At 52.0% G+C, this 18,122-nt stretch overlaps 1 protein-coding gene across 4 annotated transcripts; it reads left to right on the forward strand.

Annotated features, from left to right (window-relative positions):
• The first annotated feature begins 919 nt into the window (after window positions 1-919).
• Window positions 920-15,778, forward strand: CXCL12 (C-X-C motif chemokine ligand 12). Of its 4 annotated transcripts, none has more exons than XM_017514530.2 (4): window positions 920-1,082; window positions 5,070-5,187; window positions 7,244-7,330; window positions 9,920-12,631. In XM_017514530.2, exons 1-4 carry the CDS (start codon window positions 1,022-1,024, stop codon window positions 10,011-10,013), a joined length of 360 nt encoding a protein of 119 aa, XP_017370019.1. In that variant the 5' UTR covers window positions 920-1,021; the 3' UTR covers window positions 10,014-12,631. The 4 variants fall into 4 exon arrangements, with proteins under 4 accessions (XP_017370019.1, XP_017370020.1, XP_037589376.1 ...); XM_017514531.2 differs by lacking the exon at window positions 9,920-12,631 and adding an exon at window positions 9,363-9,909; XM_037733448.1 differs by lacking the exon at window positions 9,920-12,631 and adding an exon at window positions 8,049-8,888.
• Window positions 15,779-18,122: the final 2,344 nt, after the last annotated feature.

Here is an 18,122-nt window from a genome sequence, read left to right on the forward strand (position 1 = left end):
GGAGGCGGAGGTCGGGGCGGGGGAGTTTTTGTCTCAGCAATTTGGGTCGCGATGAACTTTTCTTGGGTCAGGCAGGAAATACTTAGGTTTAAAAGACTTATTCTCAGCTTCCATTTATTGACCATTTATTGAGTACTGTCGGCTTGTCAGACACGATGCAGAGGGCTTCCAGGCCTGGGGCCGGTCTCATTGAATCCCCCAGTCCCACTCCGCGGGTTGGGCCTGTGACGAGCCCATTTCACAGTTGAGAGGACAGAGGAACAAAGGCTACATTCGCATTTACTGAGGGCTGCTGGTGCATTCTGCTTTGTCTGTACAGGCGAGGAAACTGAGGATAGGCTGGTGGCGCCGTGGGCGTGGAGTCCGAGCCACGCTGACTGCAAAGACCGGTCTCCTTTCCTTGGACTGAGCTCTGCCTCGAGCCGGGCGGGGGGCGAGCCTGAGCCCCCACGCACAGAAAGCAGGAACCCCTCGGCTGCCTTGGGCCGCCACCGCGAGCAGCAGGCCCTCCGCCCCAGGATCAACTTGTTTGCTTTTCATTGTCTCTTATTCAGTTCCCGCCATTGAAAGGCCTGGTCCCGCAGCTTTCCACCCGTGCCTCACTTTCTGCTTAAGGGCCTCAGTCTCTCCAGCGAGGCCCTGTCACAGGGACAATAAGCGGCCCTCCAGCCGGCGTCACCCGGGCCCGCGGTGCAGGGTCCACTCACTGCAGACCTGGCCCGCGGTCAGGGTCCCAGCGGAGCCGGAGAAGGTCAAAGGCCGGAGCGCACTGAGGCCCCGAAGCACAGAGGGCGCGGAGGAAGGGCGGGGGGCGCCGCTGAGGGGGACGCGCTTCAGATACCCTGGCCCACACCAGGACTCCGCTCCAGGCCCGCCCCTCTTCGTGCGCAGCGCCCCGCCCCGCCTGCTCTAAAGCGCCGGGCGAGCGCCTCCCGCCGCCGCACTTTCACTCTCCATCAGCCGCAGCACCCGCTCCGCGTCCGGCCCGCGTCTCGCGCTCTTCTGTCTGCCCGCCAGCGCCATGAACGCCAAGGTCTTGGTCGTGCTGGCCCTCGTGCTGACCGCGCTCTGCCTCAGCGACGGTGAGTGCGCTCGGCTGGGAGGCCCTAGAAAGGCTCTGGGCTCCGGCTCCCGTTCCCGCCCCGCGCGGGGCCGCGGCTCCTCTGCCTGTGCCGGCAGTTTGCGTTGCCCAACACAGTGGGGGTAGAGGAAGTCCGCCTCGCGGGGCGCTCCGGCACGGTGTCGCCTCCAAAGCCCCACTTTTGCGCCGAGGTTTTGTGACCCGCAGAGAGCGACCGCCCGACCTCAAGCGGGCTGCAGAGGAGGTCAGGCGAGACAACTAGTCAGGAACGCCCCGAGGGAGCGTTCGAGGCCGGCGCGGGAAGGCGAGGGGGTGGGGAGCCGCGGATCCCAAACGCCTGCTCCACCACCCACCAGCCAGTGTCTTCCTGCGCGGGGCACCGTTTCCAGCGGCGCATGGGCTCCGAGGTCCTGCTGCGCACAGTGCTGGAGGTCCGGCGGTGCATGGCGAGTGAGCGCTTTGCAAAGTTCATCTCACGCCGCGACCTGAATATGTGAGGTCCGATGCAGCCGCGCGGCCTCTGCTCCCCGCGAAGCCGATCCTCTCCCCGCACTCTTGTGGGACTCTGGGCCAGGCGCAGGCGGGCGGGCGGGCGGCGCTGCGCAGCTGTCCGGCTTGTGCCACTTGCCAGGCCGCGCTTCTGCACAGCTCTGCGGTCCGCAGCGACGCGGACCTGGGCGCGCGTCCAGCCGCTGCGTCCCTGCCTCTTCTCGGATTCTCCTGGGGGAGGCCCAGGGGCCCTCTGGGCCTCGCACGCCCCCTCCTCAGCTCCCCAAACACACCTGCAGACTGGCACTTTTGTCACCAGCCGACCGAGCGCTTTGCCCCGGAATGAGAGCTTCAGCAACTTCTATCTCCAAGGCCCTGGGCCACTGGGAACCGTGGTTTCCCGTTTCACTGGGAGAGGGCTTTTCTTCTTTTCTTTGGCTGAAGAGAAACTCGCTGCGCTGTCACAGGACACCGCTGTAAACCAAAATAAACTTGCCTCTTAACACAGAAAACAAAACCCTGTGGCTCAGGTCGCTGCGCGTTTTTGGCTGTGAAGTTTCCTGCAAAGAGTTGAAGAACACCCTGAGTGCTCTTGCAGCCGCGAGCTGTGCGGGACCAGCGCGCCCAGATCCCTCCGCTGGGTTCCTGCAGACGCGGCTCCGGCGTCCCCCGCGGCCGTGGACTGCGCGCTAGTGCGAGTAGGGCCCGCACAGCTGAGCCGGGTAGGTGAGGCTGGGCCTCCCGGGTTCGTGACGGACTGGCTGAGAGGTGTTAAGGACAGATTGAAGGCAATTGGGAATGTTTGTCGTTTTCGAAAAGTCCCTGAGTCAGTGTCTCCTCACTGAGCCCCCCAAGTCATGGGACATGTTTCTACTTTTGATTGCTGGATATTCTTCTGTTCCTATAAGGGGTCTGGTTTGGGCGATTATTGACCGAGCGGTGGAGTAAGGATGGAGGTGTCACAGTGTACCACTCTGGGAAATGGTGCTGCCCCCTCTCCTAGAGGGCTGGAGAGAGGATTAGAATGAGGGAAACTGGTCCTTGAGTTATGGTTGCAGCTGACCTGGGGAAAGCACAGAGACGTGGGGTGCATCGAGACTCCTCCTGGCCTGGGAAGGGTGGCGTGGCTCTCAGAGTTGCCCCACTGGCAGCCAAGCAACCAGGGCAGGAGCCTGGGCTCCAGGCAGGTCTGCTTCTCCTTGAACACATCGCCAGAATGCATTTTTTTTTTCTCACCTCGAAGTGCCTATGTGCTCTCTGGCCCCACACTTAGTCCCCAAGCTGCACTACAGAGAGAGCTCGGCCAGGGGTCCTGCCCTTCCCTCATTGGCTGACCTCCATCAGACAACTGGGTCCTGGGCTTCCCGGCGTTAAACTCAGGGTGAGTCCCCTTCCCAAGCCTGCTTGGAGGGGCCAGCTGGGTTCCTGTCTCTGCATTAGACTTTGTGAAAACTCCTGGAGTAGAGCTCACCGGGTCCCAAATCCCGGGTACCATCAAAGCCAGTCAAGACTCTTCCCCGTACACGGAGTTACATTCAGATCGTTGGGAAAGTTAGTCTTACTGACAAAAGGCTGGAGGAAAGAGCAGGAGAGGTGCTCACGAAGCCCTCTTGTCTTGGTAAGCACACCTGGGGCCTCTGTCACTTTAAAAAGACCTGTTGAAATTCGTTGCTTGACAGCCTGGCCTTAGGTTCTGGGAGTAGAAATAAGAATTGCTTTTGAAGGAAATGGATAATCCCAGGGGGTGGAGGGGGAGAGGAGTGAGGGCCTGTGTGTTGAGCTCCTAATAGGCTTTGATTTCTGGCCTGGTCACCACTGCTTGGTTAGGGGGCCAAAGGAGCTTCTCTCTTCTGGGCACTGGAGAGTCATAGCCCCACCCGCCCCAGCGGGGGTGGCTGCAGCACTTGCACTCGGCAGCATACCTTCCAGCTCACCGTAGCTCAGGGTGGGGGCTTGTGCTTCACTACCCGGCTCCTGTTCTCCTGCTCCACCACCAACCCACCCCCTCCTTCAGCTCAGAAGGGCCCAAAAGAAATCCAGGGAAACCTGGAGGCACAACACTCAGAGGAGAGTTTAGCTTCGGGGCCCGGCCCTGGGATAGCTTTCCCAGGTGATCTGGTTACAGTGCAGTGGTGACTTCCCCTGCAGGGTCCCAGGGCAGCTGCAGGAAGCTGGCCCCAGAGGTGCCTTTCTGGAGTTAGATCAGGTATAAATGTGAAGGCTGCTCTGGGTCTCTCCTGTACCATGAGTCACCAGCACCCTGATGCCCCCCTTTCTCCTGGTTTTCAGGGAGTTGGATTTGGCCCTGGGGACAAGGAGATGGTGCTTTTGATCCAACTTTGTGGCTAAATACACACTACTGTTCCTAGGCCACATCATCCCTCAATTGATTGCAGCCTATAGAAAAAAAACAAAATGTGCCCCTCACTCAAGATTTCCTCCTACTTCTCCAGCGTTCTTTGCCAAAAGTTCAGAACTTCAGAATCACAGAGACCTCTTAGAACTCTGTAAACAGCAAACTTCAAAAAAAAAAAGTCTCTGGACTAAATGTTCTCAGACCTACATTGACTCTCTGATGAAAGGATCCACAAATTCAAATAATTTGGGGTATTAAATGGGGCTTGGATAAAATCTGCAAGGGAAAAAAAACTAAAAAACAAAAAGCACACACAAATTCCAGCCCTCCAGGGCTTGCAATTCTAGATTTGAAGGGTGAGTGGTGGGTTCTGCAGGAGCCCCTTGCAAATTTACACTAATGAGTGTCAATTATGGCATTTTGTAAATTGGTGATTTTGCAAAGATCTTAATAAAATTCCTGAGGCTACAGCATCCCTGCCCAGGCAATGAAAACCACATTTGATTCCAGCTCCACTAATCTCCAAGCCTTGGGGGAAGTGCTGGGCAGAAGACGGTGGGCCCTCGGCCTGCTCTCAGGGGACTCGCAGGTAGGGAGCCAGCCAGGATTCTTTTGTGCTTTCCAGGGCTTAAGGTGAATGTGAAGGGGGGGGGGGAGGGCAGCATTCCTCAACGCTACTGTGCTTCCTGGCTAAGAGGCCAGTGCCAGAGGAGTGAGGCTAGGGAGCCTGGAGTCTCTTGGTCCCCCTTCCTTTTCCCTGAGTAGAGAGATCTTTCTCAGTTGTCCCTTGAGGAATGTATTTGACAAAGAGTAACTGGGAATTTCAGTACCTTGGACCGAAACCATTATCTCCTATAATTGCTGTCAGGTGGCTTCTAATTTAATCTCCTTACCCTCTTAGGGTCCTGCTCTCCCCAGGCCTTTTGGTCTCCTTGCCTTGTAGAAGCTGAGCCTGAGCTCAGCCAGAACTCACTGTGCTGCCTGAGGAGATGGCCCTTCCCAGAATGCACCAGTCACCTGGAACTCACCCCAGTGATGCCGTCTCTTGATCCTTCATTGCTGTACCAACTGCTGCAGACCCAGACACACATGACCAAAGTCTGGCAGGGTAGTAAATTGCTTTGTTCTCCTTACCTGTTCTAGGGAAGCCCGTCAGCCTGAGCTACAGATGCCCATGCCGATTCTTTGAAAGCCATGTTGCCAGAGCCAATGTCAAGCATCTCAAAATTCTCAACACTCCAAACTGTGCCCTTCAGATTGTGTAAGTCTTGAATATCATCCCCTAGGGATATTGCATCTAATGAACATAGTAACATCTAACTCGATTCTTGTTAGTGGTGTAGAAGTGATGTAAGCCAAGGGTCCAACCTTGAATTTGGCATCATTAGTGGCAGCTATTCTTACCATAAGGACTTTTAGTATGGCCCCTGGCATGAATTTTAAAAGCTGCTCTTGACCTGGGCACCCTGCTGTGCCCATAGTAGTTCTCTCTTCTTTCTTCCGCACAGCACAGCTGGATGCCAGAGAAACTATGGCTTCACCAAGGTTTTGGCCGAAGCCTATTGCTAGCTAGCCCTTAGCTAGTAACAGTAATATCTATCTTCCCAGTTTCGGGAATCTGATGCTCTACATTAACTCACAAGACCCACGTTCAGTTTAAGTCCTCTTTAACCAATGAGTGAAACTTCAGCGTTTTCAGCCCACTTACCTGCGTTTTCTCAAGTACAACATATGAGGTTTTTGTGTTATTTGACATGAATGGCAGCCGCTAACATTTGATTTCATTCACCTGGGAAACAAGAAAGACCAAAATCACACATCCACAAGACAGATTTCAGCTGGGTACAGAAGACTGGAGAAGTGCAGGAAGAAAGCCATGTGCTAGAAAGCCGATAGCTTGGCCCTCTCATTCTAAGAGGTCCTGTGTTTGAACACAGGGAGGTGAGGGCTCAGGGAGTCTCCTGGAAAGGATTTCATTGCTCAAAAGTCCTAGTGCTAAAAATGGGGTGGGGACACAGAGTTGGAACCAAAGCTATAACTTCCCAAAGACTTTTCCACCCAAAACATAACTATTTTGTTTTAATTTTAAAAAACTGTTTTTAGTTTTGAGTTAAGCCTTTAGTGCCTTGAATGTGTTTGTTATTTACTGCATGTTTTACGGCACTGGAAGACTAATGTTAGTTTGCCTACAACATAAGACTCTCTCTTGTGAAGAGTATTTTAAAGATACTGATTTTAGCTAGCATGGACCTGCTTTACAGCTCCCATCATGCTGGTTTGCTGGCCTGGAAATGCACTTTGAAGGTGAAGATGCTAAACCCAATTCTCAGGTCTGAGCAGACACTAAATTGACAAGTGGCAGGGCCCACATTTGCACCCCAATGTGTGCTGCTCCAAGCCACACCCATGCAGGAGTGGGGAGCCGTGTGCACACCTCCTTCACGTAATGTACAGGCTGCTTGAAGACTCCCTGGGTGCCCCTGAGCCACTGTGCTGGGGCTTAGCTGTCCTCAGAGACCCTTAAGCGGCTGTGCAGGGGCGTTTTTGAGTTTTGTGAGATTACCTGGCACCTAGGGCATTGGGGCGAGGGATCCAGAAAGATGAATCCAGGCTCTCCCCAGGGAATTTTTGTGTAGGGATGCTTTTAAAAGTGTGGACTTTTAAAAAAACAAATGAGACCAAGAAACATTCAGTGAACTTGTAAAATCTTTCTAGAAACTATTTTCTGCTAAGCCACCTGCACTGCCCCGCCCATCCCTGGCTGCTCACCCTCTCCCTCAGATGGTAACTTCTGGCAGGCCTCCTCCCTCCAGGCTTCCTCACGCCCATCCTTAAGTCGGCCTCGTGTCAAGATGATATCGGTCAAAAGGACCCTTCCAAATAAACCTCTGCTCTGTTGCTCTCCATTCTCCCCTCCACAGGTGCCTAGAGCATCCTGTCCCCCTTCTTCAGTGTCCTCTGTGTACTCTGATGACCTCCCTTGCATATTTGCTCCTGCTTTTCCCTTCCCCTTCATTTACTCTCCAAGCTCCTACTTACCTTTCAAAGGCAGCTCAAATGCTGGCTTCCATGAATTCCCACTGCACTGCCCGGGAAAGGCTTCTGTTCACATTTCTATGTCTCTGCAATGGAACTTCCTGCGCTGCCAGCGCCGAGCTTTCCCCAGCACACCCGAGCACCTCTGGAGCCTGAGCATGCCAAGCGGAGCACAGGGCGCCAGTGAGGGCCCGGGATGGGTGTTGGGGCGGCAGACCCGCACGTTGCAGCCGCGCCTTCCTGCGGTGCAGCTGCACACTATCGCCGTTCTGTTTCCGCAGGGCACGGCTGAAGAACAACAACAGACAAGTGTGCATTGACCCGAAGCTAAAGTGGATTCAGGAGTACCTGGAGAAAGCTTTAAACAAGTAAGCACAACAGCCAAAAAGGACTTTCTGCTAGACCCACTTGAGGAAAGCTAAAACCTTGTGAGAGATGAAAGGGCAAGATGTGGGGGAGGGGCCCTGGTTCACGAGGACCGGGTGTGCGTGTGGGGTGGGCGCCTTGTTCTGGGATCGAGCCTGAGGTTTGCCAGCACTTAGACATTGCATTTATAGCATACGGTATGATATCGCAGCTTGTATTCATCCATGTCCCGCACCGGTGCACATTGGAGCTTTTATTATGGGGCTTTTCTAAGAAATTGTGTTACCAACAGCTTTTCCCAGCAGTCAGTTCCTTCATGATCATCACAATCATCATCATTCTCATTCTCATTTTTTAAATCAACGATTACTTCAAGATCTGTATTTGGCTTGTTTTGGAGCGTCTCCTCTGCTCCCCTGGGGAGTCTGGGCACAGTCAGGTGGCGTCTCAGCAGGGAGCTGGAGAAAGTGTCCTTCCTCCAGATGCTGGGGAGGCTCCGGCAGCGGTGCCCCTCCCAGGAGGAAGGCCTCTGTGGTACTCAGGGCTGGGCTCTGTCACCACCTTCACCTCCTCTTTCAACTTCAGCAATTGGCTTTGTGGGCTCCATGTAGAAGCCACTGTCACTGGGACTGTGCTCAGAGACCCCTCTCCCAGCCATTCCCACCCTCTCCCTACCTCCAAGAGCATGCTTAATCCCGCTTCTGCTTCTCATTTCTGTAGCCTGATCAGTGCGGCACCGGCCGGGAGGAGGGCGTAGCTGGGGCTCGTGCCCTGCATTCCTCTCTTCCCAGGGCCTATCCCTGCCAGCTTGGGCCCTCTGTGAGATCCGTTTTTGGCCTCCTCCAGCATGGAGCTGGCCCTCTCCTGGGGACATGTGATGGTCCCCCTGCTTACCCACAAAAGACAAGTCTCTGCAGAATGAAATGCAATTTTAAATCAGAGGGCTCGCTTTGAGCAATTTAGTTTTGTGATTGCCTCTAAAGCCTATGTATGCCAAGGAGGCACTACAAACTCTGAGGTTTCTGAAATCAGAAGTGAAAAAAATGAGTGAATAAACCAGCATCTTGCCACTACCCACTCCTGAAGCCACAGCAGGGTTTCAGGTTCCAATCAGAACTGTTGGCAAGATGACATTTCCATGCATAAATGTGATCCACAGATGGTCCTGGTGGTATTTGTAACTTTTTGCAAGGCATTTTTTTATATATATTTTTGTGCACTTTTTTTTTTACGTTTCTTTAGAAAACAAATGTATTTCAGAATATATTTATAGTCGAACAATTCATATATTTGAAGTGGAGCCATATGAATGTCAGTAGTTCACACTTCTCTATTATATCAAACTACTGGCAATTTGTAAAGAAATAAATATGATATATAAATGTGATTGCAGCTTTTCAATGTTAGCCACAGTGTATTTTTTCACTTGTACTAAAGTTGTATCAAATGTGACATTATATGCACTAGCAATAAAATGCTAATTGTTTCATGGTATAAACCTCCTACTGTATGTGGGAATTTATTTACCTGAAATAAAATTTATTAGTTGTTAGTGATGGAGCTCATAGATGTTTCTGGTTTATAGTTAAGCCTGCCTGCAGTCAGGTGCCTGAGACCCCTTCTCACAGTCCATGTGTGACCCAGTGTATGGGCTTTTCTCACGAGCAGATGAGATCTGCAGCTCAAGTTTTTGCATCATTTTTTTTTTCTAATCCAATTGAAATAGCAGTGCTGGTTTTCTGAAGAATAATATTTGACTCACTAATTCCTCTCCCCTCCCTCCTCCTCCTTGGTTCTCCTAACATCCCCATGTAATCCCCAGAGACTCAATCCTAGTAATATCAAGCTTTCACATTTTCCCATGTAAAAATCCCATGACTCCAGGCCATGGTTAATATCAAGCTTTCACAGGGACAGGTGGCCTCACCCCATAAATCATTAAATACCATTCAGCTTGAATCATTTTAATGTGACAGTCACAAGCCAGTTGCTCTAATAAAATTCTGCTAACCATCTCTCTCCCTTGCTCTCCAGAACAATCGCAGTCACTCCTGGGGGTGTTCACAGGCATCTAGAAAGGAGAAGGTGGGACCACTGACTTCTTTCTCTTCTTCTGAATGGCAGTCTGAACCTGGGGCCTTCTGCCTCCAAAATGTTATTCAATTTGAAATGCAGACATTTCTCAGAGAAAGCTGAGAGTTCAGTCCTGCATTGAGAAGGAGGAAAAATCTCATGAGAGCAGGGCAGGGAAGGGGAACAAAGACCATGATGGCCAGCCTGGCCCTGGGCATACCCTGTGATATGGATTCCTTGTCCCCAGTGGGAACCAGGCTCAGGTTGGCAGATTGGCTGTCACTGTAACCCACTCACAAAGGTGTTCTAGGAGCCCATTGAAAATTAGTTTGAATGGAAGGAAATGTCCAGTTTATCTTAATGAATTACTGATAACCAGTGCTTTGACCAGGGGCCTCCATGCCTGAGACTGAAGCCACAGTTTAACTGGTATATGGGCCAGTGTTAAATCTTATGCAGACTGAAACAAACTTTTGTTTATTTCCACATTATTAATGGTTCTACTAATTTTATCTAAGGGGGCGCAGAGAAGAAAAAGTGGGGAAAAAAGAAAAGATAGGAAAAAAGAAGCGACAGAAGAAGAGAAAGGCTGCCCAGAAAAGGAAAAACTAGTTATCTGCCACCTCGAGATGGACCACAATGCACTTGCTCTCGGCGCTTTGTATATTTGCTTGATCCTCCTCCAGGACAGACCCCCATGCAGACTGGGCAGGGGCTCAGACCTCCGTGGGGGAGCAGCACTCTGCCACCCCGCCAGCCACACCGGCTCCTGTATTCATGTGCTTTTTAAGGCCCTTATTGGTCTGCTAAGTTATGAAGAAAGTAGTTGTGCAGAGACTGGGGGCGGGGGTTTGTGATGCAGAGCCTGTGCACTCAGTACACTCCAGAATAGCCTGGGATCTCCAGGAATGCTCAGGTTGCTGAGCCCCCTAGCCCACCCTCTACTCCCTCTCTTAGAAGGCCTGCACTCACTGGGGAGCTCACCAGCTCCACACACTTGCAGTCTGCATTCCTGTGGAGACCAGGCTGTGGCCACCTGGCCAGCATTCAGGGCAATCTGCTAGCCCAGCAGAAGTGTCCTGGCCAGGAAGTAGGTGCACCACCTTTCTGTGGCCTTTGGGGCAGGTGGAAACTGACTTGCCCTTAGGGCCAGGCCCTAGCTTTTTCCAAATACCCATTGCCTTACCCTCCACCACTCTGCCACCTGAGAAGGGGCTTCTTCAGCTCCTCCTTCCTGGGTTGTGGGAGCGGCTTTACCCCCAAGCCTGAGTGGGTTTCTACAGATTGGGTGGGGTGAGCCGGACGGAATGCTGCATTCTCAGAGAGCAGATGTGGAAACACTTCTCAGGGAGCTCCTCTTTGGGCAATTCTCTTTAGAGTCTTTAAACGGGTCCCCCACGTGGAGGACAGATGTGCTACAGAACTTTGCAAGGGGCCTGAGTCCCTGGGGATTCCAGCCGTCCCCTCCTACCTCCTGCGTGATGGTGTGCGCTCCGCTGCAGGGCACAGCTGCCTCAGTCCTCACTCATGGGAAATACCTTAATTGCCTAAAGCAGATACCACTTAAGCTCTAGAACTTTCCTGCACCCTTCTCCCATGCCCATGTAGAAGTATGTGTGAGATTTTTTTCCAAGTTTGTCTAATCTGGACCAGGAAGATGGAAGAGCAAGGCCCCAATTTCAGTAGCTCTCTGAAAAAAGAATTGAATTTCTCAGCTCTTCTCCACCTCAGATAAACACCTGCCCACCCTGCGCTCCGATCCTGGGTCATAATTTTAATAAATGCATGCAGAAAGAGTAAGTGGTTGGAGGATGAAGCAAATGGAATTCAGGAGAAAACCCACCAAGACCCCTGCATGTCAGACACCCCCCATCCAGGAGCGCCGTGTCCCCTTGAGCTTTAATGAGCTCCCTGTGACCACAGCCATGCCTTCTCCTCCTTGGGGAGGCATCCCAGGACGCTGCAGCCAAAGACCTTTGTTTCCCGCTGCTATCCCTTTTATCTGGACAACTCTCCTGGCCCATGTTCTTCTCATCAGCACGGGGGGTCCCAGGCCTGAGCCCTGGGTACAGGGGTGCCCTAGTCTCCATGCCCTCCTCACTTCTTAAGGTGCGGGGCTCTCAGATGAGCTTCCTGGGGCTACCGCCCTTCCCGTGGGAGCCAGCAGTCACTCTCGTCCATGGGACTCTGACAGCAGCGCCCTGAGAGGGCCAATCTGTGGCCCCATGCTCACCTGCTTTCTTCAGTCTCCACATGCAACAGGGCTCCATGCCTGGGGAGGGGTGGCCAGTCTGTCCTGGTCAGCATGAAGAGCTGTTGGTCCTCTAGGAACAGAGGGCCCAGCTAGGGCTGCCTAAGGATACAAACTGCTTGCTGCACTGACAAGCAATGCCGCCTCCCACCCATCCCTCTCCTGGGGAGCAGGGTCTGCAGGGACTGAGAGCGGGCATTCTTGAGAACGTATGCAAGGTCCATCCTGTCTTGATGTCTTGATGTGATTGCATGGGCCCTGGGGCCTCACTGTGGCTTACAAGTGGCTTATGAAGCTCCTGGGAGCAGGTGGTACACCCACCACTGAAGACAGGGTCGCCATGGAAGAGCGAAGAGCCCGACGGGGATACCTGGTGGGTTGAAAGTTGGAAGTGCTTATGCCTGTCAGCACCAAATGAGAGGTGCACCATGGTCACTGCTGGGTCCAGCATGCGTTCCTCCTGGGAGGTCCTGGCAGCCTGTGCACCCACCCCTGTGACTCCTCCAGCAGCCCCACCTGGGGCCACCTGCAGTGGCATGGCACCTGGCTGAGAGACCCAGTGGGCAAGGGGTTGCTGGAAGCCATGGCAGTGCCTCTTGGGAGGGCTGAGGCCAGGATGCAGGGCAGTAGCATCCTGAGCCTCAGCCCCATGCCAGTGCCGAGTAAGCAGTGTGCCCTGTCCCCGTCATGTGACCGCTCAGACGGGCCTTTCTGTGCCTTCGTGCGTCTGCCACGCCCAGTGCTTGCTGCGTGTCAGTTCTCTGCTTCCCGCTTTCCATCGGTCCCTCTGCTTCAGCCTGGCTGCGTCTCGCACTCCCCTCCCCTCTGCTGTCCCAGGGTCTCTGAAGGGAGATGCATGGCCAAGGTGGCGACTTGGAAGTACGGAGCGGCCCCAGGGTCTCTACACAGGCAGCCGCCCTGCTGGAGTCCGCTGGGTGTGGGGGGAACCTGCCTTAATGGTGTTTCCCTCTGTTCTTGTCAACAGGAGGTTCAAGATGTGAGAGGGTCAGACGCCTGAGGAACCCTTACAGTAGGAGCCCAGCTCTGAAACCAGTGTTAGGGAAGGGCCCGCCACAGCCTCCCCTGCCAGGGCAGGGCCCCAGGCATTGCCAAGGGCTTTGTTTTGCACACTTTGTCATATTTTCACCATTTGGTTATGTAGCAAAATATATGACATTTATTTTTCATTTAGTTTGATTATCCAATATCACTGGTGACACATAGGAGCTTAGCCTAAGGCCATTATTGTACTTGCCTTAATAGAGTGTCTTTCCATGGAGCCGATCCTTTGACTCAGGGCTACTGGGTTTTGTATTCTCTGAGCTGTGCAGGCGGGGAGCCTGGGCTGAGGGAGCCTCGTCCCCATGGTCAGCCCTAGGCTGGAGGGCCACCAGGAGGGATGCCTGGGGGTGCCAGGACCAGTTAGCCTGGGCAAAGCCTAGTGAAGGCTGCTCTCTGTGGGATGGGATGGCGGAGGGCTGTACATGAGGCTCACCCTCTTCTCCATCCACATGGGAGCCAGGTCTGCCTCTTCTGGGAGGGTGGCAGGGCTCCCCTGAGCTGAGGCAGCAGTGTGAGGCCAGGGCAGAGTGAGACCCAGCCCTCATCCTGAGCACCTCCACATCCGCCACGTTCCGCTCATCATTCTGTGTCTCATCCATCGTCATGTGTGTCCGAGACTGTCTCCATGGCCCCGCAAAAGGACTCTCAGGACCAAAGCTTTCATGTAAACTGTGCACCAAGCAAGAAATGAAAATGTCTTGTGTTACCTGAAAACACTGTGCACAACTGTGTCTTGTTTGGAATATTGTCCATTGTCCAATCTTGTGTTTTTGTTCAAAGCCAGCGTCCTCTGTGAACAGTGTCTTAGTGCATGAACTGTTCCCCGTATGCAGCCGCTGAGCGAGGTGATGCCCCTTGGTCCCTTTGAGTGTGGTCCTGATCGGAGCCATGGTCCTTTGGGGTGAACTGCCTTGGTCCCCCCACTGATGACAAAGCCATAGTGGGTCCATGGGCAGAGCCCAAGGGAATTCAGTGTGCACAAGAGTTGACCCCAGAGGATGTCTGCCCCTCAGTGCTTCCTCACTTGTCAGTACCTTCAAACTGGGGCCAAGCCCAGCACTGCTTGAGGAAAACAGGCATTTGCAACTTGTTTTTGGTTTTTAAAACCCATGAAGATTCCTTCCCAATTCACATCTAACCTCATCTTCTACACCATTTGGCAACACCATCATCTTCTGCCTTCCTCCCTGGGCCCTCTCTGCTGCTGCATGTCACCTGTGCTTCCAGCCTTTCCCGCAGGACATTCCTATAAGAGAATGACGTGCTGTGTGAGGAGTAAGTCAACCCCGCTGACTTTTGGCACGTTCCCCTTCCACTGAGGGCAGTCGGTAGAGCTGCAGTAAACCACTTAAAATGTTCACTTTTGACAAAGGCAAGCACTTCAGGGTTTTTTGTTTTGTTTTTCATTCAGTCTTACTAATACTTTTCCACGGTTAAAAAAAAAAAGTTAATGAAGAAAATGGAAAACAAGGAAGTCAAAGCAAGGAAACTGTACGTAACATGTAGGGAGTAAATTATAGTGATGTAATCTTGAATTGTAAATGCTTTTGAATTTAATAATCTGTAGGATAACTAGTAACGTGTTAAGTATTTTCAAAAATATTTCTAATTGGATCTTCATGGCAGAAGGCAAATTCATCCACCAAAATTGTTCCTTAAAAATTTAAATTCTCAATCCAGCTATGTTATATTGAAAAAATAGAGCCTGAGGAATCTTTACTAGTTATAAAGAAACAGAACTCTTTCAAAACCTTTGGAAATTAACCTGTCATTATAGCAGTATAATTGAGTTTTCAGTGGGGCAGTCATCATCCAGGTAAACCAAGATATTTTAAAATCTGTCACATAAGAACTTGAACGTATCTGCTGCCATGAACCAAGACCATTGAATTTTTGGTTGAGGAAACAAACTTGACCCTAAATCTTGACTACAGTCAGGGAAGGAATCGTTTCTATTTCGCCTCCATGGGCGAAAATAGATAAGAGTAGAAACTGCAGGGAAATTTATTTGCACAACAATTCCTCTACTAACAATCAGCCCCTTGGTAGAGACTGCCCAGCTAAAGCAATACGCATTTAAATGCACTGTTCCATTTGCAAGGGAAAGGTCTCTTGTAATTGAGTCTCTTTTTGCTTTCAAACTGCTAGTCAAGTGCATCAGCTAGGGGCTGACTAGGGATCGCTCAGCTGCCCCTCTGGGACCTGGTTCTGCCTCTACCTGACATTCCCTTGGGCTCCCTGTAACCTCCAGGGAGGCCCTCGCTGCCAGCTCTTCATCAGGACCCAGAGGAAGGGGCCAAGGCTCACGGACAGGCTGTGTGTTGGGATCGAGTCTGTGCCATGTGTTTGTGCTGTTGTGTGACCCCTCTGGTCGGGCACTGAGATGCCAGTGAGAAGCTCCGGAGAGCCCTCTGCTTGTTATTAGAGATTACCTGCTGAGAAAAAAGGTTCAGCTTGGAGAAGAGGGGCTGAATAGCCAAAGGTCACAGCCCCCCCACCCAACCCCCAGCCTTAGATATTCTAAGTTTTTCCCTTGGATCTTATCTGATCCTTCCATGGTGTGATCTTCTGTCGTTGTCACCATGGGCTCCCTGACTGGAAGTTGATTGCCTTTCTCAAGCGATACACCCTTTTCCAGCGGGATTAGTATCTGAGTGCTCTGATCCTTCTACAGAGCTTCCCTGACCCATTCTGAAGGAGCCCCATTTCTGGGAAATGCTCCCTAGAAACCTCCAGATTCCCTAAGCAGACCACTGACATGGCCAAGGTGACAAAACCATGTTGAAAATTTATTTTGCAACCTCGCTGGACTCTCGGTCTCTGAGCAGTAAAGGGTTCAGTGTTAAATGTGATGAATACTGTATTTCGTATTGTTTCCATTGCATCTCCCAGATAATGTGAAAATGGTCCAGGAGAAGGCCGATTCCTATATGCAGTGTGCTTTAAAAATAAATAAGAAACAATTCTTGGAGAAATAACAATTTCTACTTTGAAATCATACCAATGAAAAAATGTATATGCATTTATAATTTTCCTAATAAAGATCTGTATTCAAACGTAGCCACCAACAGTTTGAAATTAGTGTTACTACTTGGAATTCTCTGAACATGCTTTTTTTCCCCTCAGACCCAGCACTGAGGGTTGTGGAATCCTGGCTACAGTGGTTCATGGAAAACAGGCCATTATAATCACGCTAATCACAGATGAGAATCCTGGAGGCATACTTGCCTCTCCTGGACAGCTGATCCTTAGCAGGGAGAAGGGTTAGAGCCGGCCAGGAAGGGCCGCGTGGTGTCAGGGGACCTGTGCAGGGGTGAAGATCAGCAGACTGGGGCTTGCGTTCCATTCACTCTCTACTCCATCTGTGATTTGAGACACATCCCTTGATCTCTCCGAGCTCCAGTCTCCCAGCTACAACACCAAAGCTTATTACTGCCAAGGGTCGAGAAGATTAGACTGGGAGAGTGTGTGGAATCAGCTAGCTTTGGAGGGACAGGACAAAGCCCACCCCTCCACCCCGAAAGTTCCCCATTTTGCTCCCTCTCCCGACCTCCTGTTTCCTGGGGTCCACAGAGCTGGAATAAGACCCACATCTGCCTGTGCTGAGCCCCTTAACAGTGCAGAGACCATTGTAGCTGGAAGTGACCTAGAAGCTGAGCCTGCCCCTCAGCTAAAGGATGGGGAGAAGTCACTGGGTCACATTCCCTCTATCTCCAGCACGCCACACTGCTGTCCTGGCACCACGAATTAACAGTGGGCTGACCCTTCAAAATGACCTGGCATCAGAAAGTCTGAGCCTTGGCATGCTTGCACCCTCATTTACTCAGCCAGCAATAGCTGCGATGCCACTCCTGCACCACAGGAGTGTGGGGAGCAAGACACACTTGCTCTGACTCCATGGAGCCTGCAGTCCAGCAGCTGCGGTGCAATGAAGTGAGTATTTTTCTTCTTTCTTTTTTGAGATGGAGGGAGGCTTGCTCTGTCACCCAGGCTGGAGTGCAGTGGCGCAATCTTGGATCACTGCAACCTCCGCTTCCTGGCTTCAAGCAATTCTCCTGCCTCAGCTTCCCAAGTAGCTGGGACTACAGACGCGCCCCACCAGGCCCAGCTAATTTTTGTATATTTAGTAGAGACGGAGTTTCACCATGTTGACCCGGATGGTCTCGATCTTCTGACCTCATGATCTGTCTGCCTCGGTCTCCCTAAGTGCTGATATTACAGGCGTGAGCCACCGCGCCCGGCTCAACTGGGTATTTTCATATAGTATGGTGCATTCAGGCATCAGGGAAGCTTAAAGTAGAAAATACCCCTAACTTAGGCATCAGCGAGGACTACCTTAAAAAGCGCTGGTGAAGGTGAGACCTGAGAAAAGTGAATTCTTTGGAGGGGTGGTCTACTGAGCCCATAAGGGCTGGCATGGAGAGCCCAGGTGATGTCCTCCTGTGAATTGGAAAGGGGGCTTATTCTAGAAGCCGAGGGTACAGCTCACACAGGGAGCCTGGTATGGAGGGCACAAGGCACTGGTTTCAGCCTCCTCTCTCCCGTCACTCGTGGAAGGCACAACACAACTTAGAAAGCTGGGACGCCCATGGTGATGGGGTCCCCTCAGCACAGCTGATTGCATGAAGTGGACACCAGATGTGCACTGCAAGCCAGTCTGATTTTCTGTCACAGGAATGCAGGGCTGTGATTCAACAGCATTGGGCTTTGCCCCCTTTCTCTGTCCTGCAGCTAAGGACTGGGCACTCTGGAGTGTGGGTCTCGAGGAGGCAGAAGCAGAGGGAACCCCCCCACCCTGCTTGAAACAGATTCAGAGACAGAAATGGGGATGCAAGACCAGGAAGCCCTAGAGGGAAGCAACCTGTGCCTGCCTATGGAGGGCCTAGAGAACCTCGGAGGGTGTTGGTCGCTGGTGAGGTCCAGTCGCACTCCCCGCCTTAGGTTCTGTGTGTTCCAAGTAAATCCCCTTGGAGCTAAAATGAAGATTTCTGCTATTTATACTCAAATAATCATCACCAAGGTCAATTAGCCAGCTCCAATTTAGATGAGCGGTCCCCAGTCATTTTGGAACAGGGATCGGTTTCATGGAAGACAGTTTTTCCATAGACAGTGCAGGGTGGGGGGAGTGTGATTTTGGGGTGAAACTGTTCCACCTCACAGCATCAGGCATGAGTTAGATTCTCATAAGAAGCACACAACCTAAGTCCCTCGCACGCGTAGTTCACAACAGGGTTCTCACTCCTGGGAGAATCTAATGCCCTTGCTGATCTGATAGGAGGAGGAGCTCAGGTGGTAATGCCCCCTCACCCACCCCTCACGTCCTGCTGGGCAGTCCAGTTCCTAACAAGCCATGGGCCCCTTCTGGTCTGCAGCCTGGGGGTTGGGGAACCCTGATTTAGACCACACAG

Source organism: Cebus imitator, unplaced genomic scaffold, assembly GCF_001604975.1.
Source record: "Cebus imitator isolate Cc_AM_T3 unplaced genomic scaffold, Cebus_imitator-1.0 Scaffold525, whole genome shotgun sequence".
In the NCBI taxonomy this organism is placed as follows: Eukaryota; Metazoa; Chordata; class Mammalia; order Primates; family Cebidae; genus Cebus; species Cebus imitator.

Bases quoted from the DNA above. Each gene is read 5' to 3' on its own strand.
- CXCL12 (XM_017514530.2), top strand. From the start codon at position 1,022: ATGAACGCCAAGGTCTTGGTCGTGCTGGCCCTCGTGCTGACCGCGCTC. The intron at 1,083-5,069 runs GTGAGTGCGCTC...TACCTGTTCTAG, and splicing joins CGCGCTCTGCCTCAGCGACG to GGAAGCCCGTCAGCCTGAGC. The intron at 5,188-7,243 runs GTAAGTCTTGAA...CTGTTTCCGCAG, and splicing joins AACTGTGCCCTTCAGATTGT to GGCACGGCTGAAGAACAACA.